The sequence below is a fragment of the Lonchura striata genome, chromosome 5 (assembly GCF_050655825.1).
Source record: "Lonchura striata isolate lonStrDom1 chromosome 5, ASM5065582v1, whole genome shotgun sequence".
Classification (NCBI taxonomy): Eukaryota; Metazoa; Chordata; class Aves; order Passeriformes; family Estrildidae; genus Lonchura; species Lonchura striata.
Window position 1 is genome coordinate 41188531 of NC_140707.1, and position 13165 is coordinate 41201695.

The 13165-nt window shown below is 45.0% G+C and overlaps 2 protein-coding genes across 6 annotated transcripts in view; one reads left to right on the forward strand and one right to left on the reverse strand.

Moving 5' to 3' along the window:
- Positions 1-262: 262 nt before the first annotated feature.
- LOC110473996 (retinol dehydrogenase 12) lies at positions 263-8563 on the forward strand. Of its 2 annotated transcripts, none has more exons than XM_021537042.4 (7): positions 263-406; positions 1036-1154; positions 1962-2117; positions 2400-2504; positions 2960-3169; positions 4977-5166; positions 7016-8563. In XM_021537042.4, the coding sequence occupies exons 1-7, from the start codon at positions 327-329 to the stop codon at positions 7116-7118; spliced, it is 963 nt and encodes a 320-aa protein (XP_021392717.1). In that variant the 5' UTR covers positions 263-326; the 3' UTR covers positions 7119-8563. The 2 variants fall into 2 exon arrangements, with proteins under 2 accessions (XP_021392717.1, XP_085438210.1); XM_085582084.1 differs by lacking the exon at positions 263-406 and adding an exon at positions 773-912.
- Positions 8564-9374: 811 nt separating this feature from the next.
- ZFYVE26 (zinc finger FYVE-type containing 26) overlaps positions 9375-13165 on the reverse strand; it is a 49193-nt gene continuing 45402 nt past the window's right edge. For all 4 annotated transcript variants that reach the window (XR_014956025.1, XM_085582054.1, XM_085582055.1 and 1 more), the window contains 2 exons: positions 12809-12853; positions 9375-11741 (listed from right to left, as the gene is read on the reverse strand). Coding sequence is in view for 3 of the 4 variants with exons in the window: in XM_085582054.1 (XP_085438180.1) it covers positions 11532-11741; positions 12809-12853 (255 nt within the window). In the remaining variant the exon portion in view is untranslated. The remainder of the gene's footprint in view (positions 11742-12808; positions 12854-13165) is intronic.

A 13165-nucleotide genomic window follows, 5' to 3' on the forward strand; every position in this document is an offset into this window, starting at 1 on the left:
GGCGTGGGGTTGTAAAAATGTGCTTCAAACGCCACTGCCGACAGCCGCCACTGCGCTGTCCCTGGAGACATTTCTCGCTCCTTAATTGCGGACTGCGTTTCAGAATGTTTCGCGGGACCCAGGTCGGAGTACTGTGGTTCCGGGGCAAAAAGCAGCGGGCCGCCCGCGTACCTGCGGGCAGGGCCGGCGGGGGCGCGGTGCGTGCGGAGGTGTGGCGGTACGGGTGTGGGCGAGGCCAAGCGGGCGGGGCGGAGGCGGATCCGAAAGGGAGGGGCGCGGGCTGCCGGAGCCGTGCGCTGGCGGTGCGCGGGTAGCTGGCGGCAGGGATGCTCAGCTGCTGGGAAGCCGCGCTGGGCGCCGCCGTCTCCGTGCCCGTCTTTCTTTTCGTGGCAGCGCCCTACATCAGGTGCGTCTTACCGAGCGCAGCCCCTGCCCTTCGCGTGTGTTCCGCCCCGCAGGGCGGCGCCCGTTGGGGCGCGGAGCTGGCGCGCTTCGCGTTTCTTGCGTGTGTGTCTGTGTGAGTGCGGCGGGAGTGCGAACAGCGGGAATCCCGCGCTGGGGTCGGAGTTATTCAGGCCTGCCCGCTCCAGCGCCCCGGCGACACAGCCGCGCTGCCGGGGCTTTCCCGGGGCTCGCTCGGCCCTGGCACCGCCGGTGCTTTCCCCGGGCTCCCTCCGGGCGCCGGCGCGCTCGCGGCGGCGCGGCAGGGGGCGGGGCCCGCGTTCTCCTCAGGGCGCTGCGGCGAAGCCCATTGGCCAAAAGGCCTCGAGGCGCGCGGCAGCAGCCAATGGGAGCCGTGGCTCCACTTGACGCACGGATGGGGCGGGGCCGCGTCGGGAAAGCGCGGGGGATCGGGGGTGGGGCGCGTTCCCGGTGTCCCGATCGCGACAGGGCCGTGACCAGCCGCTTCAGGCGAGGGCGCCCGTGGCTCCCTGGGGTGAGCCCGAAAATTGATGCGAACCCAGGTTCTGGGTGCTCAACCCCGGACGGGGCATGCTGAGCAGGCAGAGGTGACTGGTGCCTCCCCTCTTGCAGGCGGTATGTCGCTGGAGGACGGTGTAAGTCGACAGCAAGGTTGGAGGGGAAGGTGGTGATAATCACGGGAGCCAACACAGGCATCGGGAAGGAGACCGCCAGAGACCTCGCAAAAAGAGGCAAGTGCAGTCTTGTCAGCACGTATGCCTCTGCAGCCGGAGTGGCTGTACCTTGTGCCAGTAGCCCCTTTTCTGGACCTAAGGAAGAGGTGTTGTAGGCTTATATTGAAGTAAACTGGATTCCAGAGTTACTGCAGATGAGCCCAAGTGCTGTTCCTTCCGAGGCTGTAACCACTGAAGTGCAGGTTTCCAGTTCCTTAACTGGGAACTTTTCATTGCTTGGACTCCAAAAATGTGCCTTGGGGACATAAAAATGCGTTGCATTGCAACTGATTGAAGGGGACTGGGGAAGTTCCTGGATTCTGCTTGTAGGAAGCTGAGAAATGCCATAGGTCCACCACTATGTGCTTTAGTTATTCATGTTTCAAGCTAATTTGATGCAAATGTTATTTGGCTAACTAGTAAGAAGATTAAACTACCTGTTCACAATCCATTTAGAAATTACTCTGGCTGGAATCCATGACCTTTATGTGCTCCTGGCTTGATGTTCCCATTATAGGGGCAGATACAATGCTATCATACCAGTGTTGTATGCATTCCTGACCTGGGAGAACATGGACAGAGGCACTTAAGATGTGTATTTGCCTAGTCTGAAATCATCTTTCAGCAGGACTGTAGCTCACACTTGAGTGGGGAAAGCTTTGTCCCTTCCAGCCATCCCCCTGACTGATGCTAGTTCCCTAAAGAAACAGTATATTGTTTGTAATTGCTGGGCATGGTCAGCCTGCTTGCCATAGCCTTGATCATCCAGTGTGCTCCAGTGATCTCATCTTATGTTCCTGTTGTTCCCCCCTCCCCTCCTTGCAGGTGCAAGGGTAATTATTGCCTGCAGAGACACAGCAAAGGCAGAAGCTGCAGCCAATGAAATCCGAGCTGAGACAGGGAACCAGCAAGTTATTGTGAAAAAACTGGACTTGGCTGATACGAAGTCCATCCGGGAGTTTGCTGAGAGATTTCTAGCAGGTAGAGTCTCTAGATTCTTATTTTTAGTGGGAGTATTTTACTAAGGACTGCTGTCTGTTCTTCTAACCATTGCCAAAGCCCTGTCCTGCTTGTCTCTGTACCTCTTGGGTACTGTGGTTCATAGCAGGGGCTGGTCAAAGGCCATGAGCTAGTTTGTGGTAGGAGATATATCCTTTTTTTAAGGTGATGTGGCTGCAAGTCAGACAACAAGGGGTGAGTTGTACTACCTTCTTGTCTGCATTCTCTGTTTCCTTGTTTAAAGATATTTGTTGTTTCTTGCAGAGGAGAAGGAACTCCATATTCTCATTAATAATGCTGGGGTAATGTTATGCCCTTACTCCAAGACTGCTGATGGCTTTGAGATGCATCTGGGAGTCAATCATCTTGGTAAGGCTAGTGGAATCATGTTTGCACTGAATATGGAACCATAGAATCGTCAAGTGATTTGGGTTGGAATTGCCCTTAAAGATCATCTTCTTCTAACATCGATATCTATAGCAAAATGCCAAAGGAAAATCCTTTTGGATTTTCTCTTCCTCATTCTTCCTTTTACTGGGATGATGGAGGGTCAGAGTCAGAATTCTGGAGATGCAATGTGATGTGTTTGTGCATTGTGGATCTGTATGTGTTACCTGGGACATTTTGAAATGTATGATGGCTACAGCTTTTTGAAGATGAAGAGCAGAACCTGAAGGCCCCAAAAAAAGTGTAGATGTCAATTCAGGGGAATTTAACAGAAATTTTCTTTTTCCTGGACTTGAAATGAGGACAGCAGTAAGGTACCACGTAGAAGCAAGCAGGGGAACCCTTTCTAGAAGGATGACCTTTCGTCTCCCCCCTAGGTCACTTTCTCTTGACTTTCCTCTTGCTGGAGCGTCTGAAGCAGTCTGCCCCAGCCCGCATCGTGAACGTGTCCTCGCTGGCTCACCACGGAGGCCGAATCCGCTTCCATGATCTCCATGGTGAGAAGAGCTACAATCGTGGCCTTGCCTACTGTCACAGCAAACTGGCAAACGTGCTCTTCACCCGGGAGCTGGCCAGGCGGCTGCAAGGCAAGTCCCGGGGGCAGGTGGGGTGTTTATCTGCTTGGCTTTCTGAGCACCATGATGGGGAGACTGGATTGAAGAAAGAGCTGCAAATTGTCTATGCAGAAATTGAATGGTTTGAGGCAAATGTCACTGAGAGCTCTTTGCAGGAAGAAAATATCTCCTGTCTGTGGAACCAGTAGACTTACAACACAGATTGTCTCTACAGCAACAGGGTAGAGTTTAGTAGCTTGGCACAGTTGAATGTATCTCATTGTTCTTTGGTGTTTGTCAAAAACTAGCTGCATCCACAGAGACAATTGTAGTATGTGGATGGAAGCTGAAAACAGCCACAACTGCAGTCTCCAATAGAAAAGCTAATGCACACTCAGCTGCCTTAAATGGTGGTGGCCCGTAGAACAAGCATAAGATTAGATAGTACCTTGCAAGTCACAACATCTGTCACAGTCGTGTCATTCAGTCCTGTTCATAAACTTAAGTAATACTGATTTACTACAACAGAAGTAGTGTCTTCCCCAGGAAATTACTATTAGAGTAAGTCAAAAGAGGCAGGTGTTCTCAAAAGCCTGCTGGAAACTGCTGCTGGTTTAGCACTCAGACCCTCTAGCACTTTGTTTTGCAGAAGGCACATAATGACTCCTGTGTTTAGAAGGGAGCAGGGGATGCTCCTCATCCAGTGCCATGGATGAGTGATTTAAACTGCTTCAAGAATCGCCATCAAAGGTATTAGCAAAAGTGGTTTTAACCTGATGTCATAAGAGGGTGACTTAAAGTATGATGGCAAGGTTCAGTCTATTATTTACGTGGAAGACACATGCAAAGGAAAACTGATTTAGAATTAAATTAGAATGATTCACACAGGACTGGAAACACACTGTGTAAGGAAGACCCTCCTGATGAATCGTGAGGCTCAGCATGGAGCCCCATGCTTTTTAAACTCCTTAGGGAGCCTATGTCCAGTTTGAGTCTCAGATTTGGACGATTTATATGTATACCAAGTTTCTGTAATTATTACTGAGCAGCTACATGGACTAGTAATGTTTCCTCAATATTAATTCAGCAGTCTTTACCAAGGATTTATTGCAAGCAAAGGGCCTCTCTGCCTTGCTTAAGGAAGGCTCTCAGTCTCAGGTAAGAAATCTCAAACCTTGAGAGGTGCTTCTGCTCCAGGGGAGAGTTAACCTGCTGTGCAGTCCAGTTGCAGTCTGAGCTGAGGTTCAGCTGGACTCATCCAAAGATTTGCTGTTGGTAAAAGCTCTCTGCCTTGAGGAGCAGCCTTGAGAGGTGAGCCAGCTCAAGTGAAGACTGTCACCCTGCAGTCATATTGCCTAGCAGGGAGAGCTCAGAGAAGGCTTAATTAGGCTGTAATATTTACAGAATGGAGTGGTTGGCTTGTATTCAAATTACATACCGTGGGAAAGGTACATGAGACTCAGTGCATCCACAACCTTATTTGTTCCTGGATAAAAGAGTATTGGAAAAGCCATGTGCTACTGATGGGTGTTCCAAATGCATGTGCACTGATACCCACTGGCCTCTGTGGGTTTCCTAGAGGAGTTCTGGCCCATTTACAGCTTTACCTTCTTTCGAGCCTGTACCAGACTCCTGCTGATCTGGCTAAGGGGTCAAGTGTATCCAACACATTCAGCATACAGTAACTACAGATGACAGCACTTGTCTCTCTATCCAAGGATACTTAAAGAACTCCTCCTTTAAGTTATAGAATATCTACAGCTAAAATTGAGGAGTATATTACCTTTCTTTTAAAGACACTTTGATCAATGCAGATTTGTCCTGGACTATTTTGCTGTAGGCACTAAAGTCACAGCAAACGCTCTCCATCCCGGATCTGTCTCTTCTGAACTGGTCCGGCACTCATTTGTAATGACTTGGCTGTGGAAGATATTCTCCTTCTTCTTGAAGACACCTTGCGAAGGAGCTCAGACCAGTATCTACTGTGCAGTAGCTGAGGAGCTGGAGTCTGTGACAGGACAGTATTTCAGGTGGGTGCAAGCTGATGAAGTGACACTCTGAATATTTGAAGGCAACTTCGTTGGCTGTGGAATATGGGACTTACTGTCATTCTTCGTGAAGAAGGGACCAGGTAAGAGGCTGTCTGGTAAGACTGAGGGTGACAAATAGAGCATTACCCCTTCCAGGTCTGTTACAGTCATTTTAGATTAAACACCTTACCTGTGCAACAGGTCCTTTAGTGCTAGAAATATTAATGTACTCAAAGTGCAGGAATGGCTGTCACATGCTCAGAGCTCTAATGCTGACCTGCCTAACAGTAGGGAAATCCACTTTTCAGTAGAACTGTGTAGTTAATTAGGTCACTTCAGTTAATTCTGGGAAGATCACTTCAGTTCCCTTTGTAGTTTTACTTCTGGGAGCAGAAGGGCCTGTGCTTTTAGAGCTGATGGAGCTGCAGAGACAGGTGAGATTTTCAGGTCTGGCATGTGACCAAGTAACTTAATCCTCCAGTGTGGTAGACCCAACAGCTGGGAGGGACTCTTGCTGGGCTGCTTGTCATGCTGTCATGGAAATGTCTTGTTTAGTTCCCATTACAAAATCTGTTCTTTTTTTACTTACTCCAGGACCCTGTATTGTTCTATTCTCATCACCAAAACCACAGCCCAGAGCAGTTTCAAGTCATCATTCATTCTATATTTGAAGACTACTATTCAAACAGATTCACACAGATATGTCTGCCAGGTTCTCATTGTTTGTAGAGCACTGTAACAATACTGTTTTTTGGAAATGAATATGAAAATTTGTGGGGCTTTTTCAACCCCCATGCTGTTGGAGCTGTTGTGTCTTTGCAGAGATTTCTTCTTGTGATTTGTGACCAGATTAATCTCTGTAATGACATCACCTGATCTTCATTTGGGAGTTAGTACCATCTTAACCAGACCTGAATATATAAATAGACACCTTAAGTCTTCCCTAGCTGTCTGTCTTGGGATGAAAATGTAGCAGTGATGCCTGGAAGTACAGAAAACTGGTAGCATTTAAATGCATAAAAAAAGAGTTTTGGATGTGGTGGGAAATGAGAAGCTTCAACACTAATCCACAATTTACACTGGACTAGCCTAGAATCCTTTCCACTTTCCAGACCATAGACGATAAAACACAAGTGTAGACATTAAGAAAAGAATTTGCATGCCACAGTGAGACAGGTGGAAGTCCACCAGTCATTTCAGGAATATTAAAGACTCCATCTATAAACATTGAGCCAGATGGAAACCATACAAGATGCCATTTCTTCTGTGCTCTTAAGCTCCAAAGTTATTGCAGCATTACAGTTGAGAACACAGTACCTCTTTTCCAGACTAAGTGCTTTCTAATTGGAGGAGCCAAGAAGAAAGGTGCCACAGTTCAGATGATAATGGAAAGGGGGTAATCATACATGGTTATCACAGTGTTATTCTTAGGCATATAGTGGGATAAACAGTTTAGAATGAAGAGCTGTTTGAGTGAATTTTTTGCAGTATTTTTTAGGAAATGTGTTCCTTAAGAGCTTGGTTGCAGTCTGTGTGCCTTTTTAGTGGTATTAATGGGAATGCACACTAGTGAGATTTCTTTAAGAGTTGAGATAACAGGTAGAGCTTGCCTGCCAGTTCTTGCTGCCACTGGGAGAGATTCTTCCCTAGCTAGTTGGAAAGAAATCTTTCTTGTGGTGCTTAGCACCAACCCTTGCTCATTTGCTAGATAGCTCCCACTGTGTTCTTGAACTAGTCTTGAATTAAGCTTATACAAAGCAACTCCCTAATCTTAACACAGACATTTCAGTATACTAATGTAGATGGAGATCTTAGACTTGAAAGAATTAAAAGAATGTTTTTCTTACAGTGATTGCCAGCCAGCGTATGTATCTCCACATGGTCGAGATGATGAGACGGCAAAGAAGCTGTGGCGTGTGAGCTGTGAGCTCCTCGGCATCCAGTGGGACTGAGCAGCACCAAGTGTCCCTGGCTGGGCCTAGCAAAGCTTCTCCAGGGAACAGCACTGCCGAGAGACCTCAAGAGTAGAACGCTGATCCTTCAGCTGCCCTAAGGATGGCTCTGTGGGCACAACCTAATTTGAATTTCTGGAATACTAAAGGATTGAGATTTGTAAGCAGTCAGTCCCTCTTCCTAGCTGGAGAATTAGCGCACTGAGGCAGGGAGCAACCTGCTTGTTATCTCACACATCTTCTCTGGCTTTAGAATAGAAAGGGAGGTTGCAGACTTAGGTTTAGATTATGAAGTAGCAAGGAATTACTTTAAATAAAGTTTGGTTGGTTTTTTCCCTAACAGCAATAGTAAAAAAGTAGGACTCTAAACTTATGGTCTATGAGATTACTTTCAGTTTCTACCCTTTGAACTGGCAGAGCAAAAATACTTTGGGATATTAGATTTTCTGGAAAGTTATGCAATATAAATAGGCTCTAGCACACAGAAACAGGTCCTGGCCTTTTTGTGCCAAGCATTAGGTAAAGTTTTTTACACTGAATCACTTTTTCTGAATGCTCTGTAGAAGCTGGACCCTAGCCACTGAGGTATTGTGGCCCTTAATATCCACTGATTGCAGCAGGTTAACTGAGGGTTGGCAAATCTTCTGAGAACCCAGGTTTTCTTGCAGTTGACTAGGAGGTTAAAAGCTGCAGGAGGGCTGCAATTGTACACAGGCAAGTTATTAAAAAAAATCAACAACTCTCTTGTGAAGCACTGAACAAAGACGGTGTAAAAGTTGTCACAGTAAACCCCCCAGCTGCACTTTAAATTACTTTAGAACCTAGAAAATAGAGCAGAATGAATAAGGAACATCTCAACCATGTTAAAAAATATTAAATAACTTTAGCTGAGACTTTAGCTTTAAATGACACCAAACTTACTAGAGCTAAATAGCTGAAGCAGGAGGCAGAACTATCTTGGTATTATGGTCAAGCTGGCTCCAGAACAGGAAGGTAAGACTTGCACAGAAATCCTTGTGTCTGCCCAGCAGTTACTGGGCAGACAGTGACTGGCTGTCAGCCAAGGCTGCCAGCCTGCCTGTGCAGGACCACACAGCTTGTATTTCCACAAAGCAGCTGGCTCAAGCCACATAGCACTGGGACTGCTCCCTTGGAACTCCAGTGCTATGTCAGTGCAAATTGCTGGAGTGCAATCCATAATCAGAGATTATTTCTGAAAGAGTTAAGCGCTCAGAAACCAAGTGCCATAGCTCATAGGATTATCTTCTGCTTCTGAAAAAAGGCCTGGAAGTTTTTGGACTTGAATATTAGCCTGCCACTGTGACCAACTGCCAGTTTTGGAAAACCAATGCTAATTTTAATTCTTCCTGTCTGGATGCTGTCTATGCAGATCAGTCCTGTGCTACCTCTGAGCAATACTAAATAAAGCCATTTTCCTTTTACAACAGGACCCTGTATCTTCTTTCAGAAATGCTGAATCAATTTACTTGGTGTTGCTGTTATCTGCAGCTGCCTCACTAATGTAGATAATTCAGTCCAGGTAACATTTTTAAAAGTCCCTTTGTGTTTCTCCCTGTCACTTTACTTTTTTACCCCCTCCCTCTTTATGTTGCGTCCCAATTATGAAACTAAATCCACAACTATAATATAGCAGTAGAACACTACCTACCACTGGAGCCTAGGCTTGCTTTCTCTGTGTCAATCTCGGATTTAGAAAGTGGCTTCAGGTGCAAGAGAAGTAATTTTTTAAAAAAGCAGAGAAGTGTCTCTGGTGTGAAATATTTTTGCCCTTGCAGGTCAATGCACTTCCCAAAGAAGTCCGAGTGTAGATTTAACATAAGACATATTAAATAAACATTTCCATAGAAATACATCCACCCTCTTTGACCTAGAGCAAGTAATTTATACCTCTCAGCTGATCTCTAAAAAATGAGGAAACTAAAGCTCATTTAGCTGTCTCAAAGGGAGGCTTGTAAGGGAGAGTCAGATTAACTTGCAAAGCTCCCTAAAGAGAATTACTGCATACACGCAGGAGGCTGAACTACCTAGAAGTCCCCCCGCTACTGCTGGGGGGACTTCTAAAGATGTGACGTTCCAGTCAATCTAAATATTGAGGATACTCAGTAACACATAAACTTGGCATGACAGAACAATTACCCCCCTTCTAATTACTCCACTAAGCATAGCCAAAAACAAAGTGCAAGTCTAGAAAGAGAACCCTAGCTCTGCTGAGATAAAAAATAAACTGAAAATACATAAACAGTCATAATACTTTTATTTTTGTTTTAGTTGTAAACAAACCTTGGTCAGTAACACAGAAATTCTCTTAAACTGGCAGTATTCAATCCCTTTTACTTGCTCAAAAATTCACAGCCCCTTGATAATTGCAATATTTATGACACAATGTAATTAATCAGGGTCAAAATTCCAGTTCTGCTGGTACAAGAAAGATCCCTACAATTCCAGGTTAAGAACTTCAAATTATACCAAACACTATATAAAGTGCATCAGGTACAGTGCAAAGAGGTCAGGAAGAAAGGCAGGTAGGGAACTGACAGGCCTGCATGGCAAACTCCACTCTCAGTGTTCTCTGCAGCTGATGGAACACGAGCAGAACAGAGGGTGTTACAGCAATGCAGGCCTGGATACCCACACAGAGTAAAATCTCCTCCCCAGAATCGGAGATTTAAAAATGACTGAAGCCATAGGTAGTGTCACGTTTTAGGATTAGCCTGATGGCTGTAAGCTGATGGAAAGCTAGGTCAGTCTGGCCAAGGAAACAAAAGCTCTCATTAGTACTGCTCTCTCATTAGTACTGCTCACTAATGAGATAATGCAAATCTGTGGTCAGGGGATTCTGAAAGCTGTATGTGGTCTATATTTCTTCTCTAGTGAGCTGAACAGAGCACCTTCAAAGAGAGGTGTTTGTGTCAGCTCTTGAAACCCTGAAGAAGATGGACCAAATCCTTTCCAACATCGTGGAAGTCTGTTCTTTCATTATAGTGAGCTTGGGGATAGTGCAAAACTCTTACTTGATAGTCTTAATTATTTTATGTACTAAAACTATTTACAATTACATTACACTTCAGAAAACCTATTGGTTTTTTGATGTAAACAACTTTTTAATGAGAAAGTAAATTAATTTTCCTACTTCTTGTGCTGAAATACATGTAAACAGCAAACACAAACTCTTGGGCAACACCATGTTTTGTTCTTTTTTTGAAGGTCCTACTACTGTCTAACACATTTTTGCCAGTTTCTCATGTCCCAGTACTAGTTGCAGAGAAGCAGCTACTTTTTTCAGCATCCCTGAACACAAACATTGCACAAAGATTGCTGCTTTTTTTCATAAAGCCAATCAACCTAACACTTTGAGAGCAAAACCCGTCAATACAGGGCATGTCCAGTTTGGTGTTCTATTGTACTTGACAGGGACAAATTATTCTGGTAATAATACACCCCTATGTGACAGGGATGTTTAATTTTGCCACAGCTTGCTCTATCCTTATTCTCTGCCATACCTGATGAAAAACTGTGGAAGTTTACTGTCAACTATTCAGTCATAAAGCTGCACCACAATGATTTATTGGGTATTACCGCAGTAAAGAAAGAGGCACACGATTTTCCAGCTATTTTAAAGGCTTATCTTCCCTGTGTACTCCTCCCCTTACAGCATATGCCCTTTATAACTTCATTCATCTAGTTGGCACTAGCCCAAGTGTCACATCTGTGGCACATATCACACAGTGTAACTGGTAAGTACAAAACTGCCAAAATGATCGGTTCCTACCTTTTCAAACAAACTAAAAAATCTTAGGTACATTGTACTGGGCGGGGCAGGGGGGGGATAAAAAAGAAGTAACAATGATTTTGTCTAGAGGCTTAAAAAAATATGTGTTTTAGTCTTTGTAACAGAAGAACTTTCCAATCTTGAAAATTTTTCAGGAAACATCACAAAAATTTAATACTCTAGGCTACATTGAGTTGATAAATTTTTTATGTCCTCTCTACATATGTTTTCTGGATTAAAAATAAAACATATTATTAAGTCCAGTGCTTTTCAAAAAATATCAACCCCCCCAAAAATAAAAAACCAACAAAATCCAAAAACTAAAGCTGGAAACAGAAGTGCTCTCTTCCATACGTCTAAATCCTTGCTTGTTCAGTTTGAAACTGGCCCCTTCCCCCCCATCAAAAAGAGAGCCAAAAAACACCCTGAGGTAGTGACTGTTTGTCAAAATACAGGACTGGCACTTGTAGTTTAGTTCCCTTCCTTTCACCAGAGGCACATTAGCAGCATCCATTTTCCATCATTCAACAGAGCTCCATTTTACCTAGAGGCTGCTGAACCAGACACCTCTGAGCTGTCTTGAAGCCTTCTCCTTCGGTATGACGGCGAATGTCAGTTACACATTACTTCCTCGTGCCCTGGGGGAGCCGGCTTCTCCCCTTGGGCTGGTGCACGGAGAGCCACTGGGCACAGATGGCCTTGACGACGTGGTCGCCGCTGCTCTCGGCCAGCTGCCGCACGTGCTGCACGAGCTGCACGGCCCGCGCCTTCTCCTGCCGCACCGACACCAGGTACGCCGAGCGCAGCTTGTTGCACATCATGTAGGCCTGGATCTGAAGCACGAGAGGCAGGCAGAGCCTGGTCAGAAGGCTGCAGCAAATTAACTGGACAAGATCAAGCAAAGACTCACAGAAATACCCGGTTCAGAAGCGTGTCGTATGAAGCAGCAGCACCACATTACCAAACACAGAATGGCATGAAGCAGATCCCAGTGAAAGAGATGGGCAAACAGGTGTGTCTTGTAAGTTTGTGTCTTGTAGACACTCCTTTACTGTATGACCATAGGATTCCTGAGAGTAATTTAATCTCGTGCCTTAGTTACAATATCCTCATAGCAAAGAGTCTGCATCTGTCATTTCTTCCACTGCTGGTTCTAGAACAACACCCATCCTTTCAGTGATAGAACTTACAGAAAAGCAAAATTAAAAGCTCATTTTTCAATCTGCCTACAACTGTGAGTTTGTCATTCAGAGCAAACAGAAGACCGTCAAAAATCTTTAGATTTCATTCCCAGCTATGCCACTGAGGATCTACAACAATCCCCAAATGCTGAGTCACAGCCACTTCTATGAACAGGCATCTACATTTCTCCATGGCTTGGCTGCCTGGTATGAAAACCAACAAAGAAATAAACTAGTTTAGGCTTCATTTCCTCTAAGAGAAAAAGTCTACCAGAAGTTGAACATGTTTTATCATTTAACTCTCCATCACCAGGGAAATAGTATAATCCTGAAACAATAAGATGAAATGGTCATCATTAGCTATCTGCCATTACTAAAACCTACGTGCACCTATGTGAAAAGTTGAGTAACAAACCAATGAACCCTCCACAGTGCCTTTCTGAAATACTTTTCCTCCCACTCTAACTAATGCCCAGCTCTCACTCTGAGGGCTCTCAGGGAACTAATAGGAATAGTCCCAATTGATACCTGTATGTCACAGCTTTACATATGTCACAAACAACATGGCTTTGAGGAACTCACCGTGATTTCTACAATTTAGGAAGTAGCCTTCAAAAATCTTATTTGCATGAGGATGAGAAAGAAGATAGTGAAAACGAGCCTGTAAGCTGCAGACCAAGACTGGGCTGTTTAACTCTTGCTACTGTGCTTTTACTTACCTTGTTTTCATCACTGTCCATATTCTGAATCAGATTATCGAGATCCTGTATCCAAAGAAGGGAAAAGGTGTTCACACTTAAAAGTGGTAATAGTCTGAAAAACTTTACCCCATCAGAGATCAAACCCCTATGGACAGGCAGGGCTGCTGAGATCACAGCAGGTGCTTAGATTATCCCAACTGCAAGAGTTGCAGGTGTAGAAAGTACAAAAAACTTGTTCTAAGTCTTTTCTTTACCCACAGCTTTTCCTGCCTGCCATCTCTGGGGGATTCCCTAGAGAACGCTAAGAGTCTCTCATGCACATGGCTTCTGTTGCATGAAATGAACTTGTAGGTTCCCCACATCCCAGCAGAAGTT

Bases quoted from the DNA above. Each gene is read 5' to 3' on its own strand.
- LOC110473996 (XM_085582084.1), top strand. From the start codon at position 788: ATGGGAGCCGTGGCTCCACTTGACGCACGGATGGGGCGGGGCCGCGTC. The intron at 3,170-4,976 runs GCAAGTCCCGGG...ATTTTGCTGTAG, and splicing joins GCTGGCCAGGCGGCTGCAAG to GCACTAAAGTCACAGCAAAC. The intron at 5,167-7,015 runs GTGGGTGCAAGC...TTTTTCTTACAG, and splicing joins GTGACAGGACAGTATTTCAG to TGATTGCCAGCCAGCGTATG.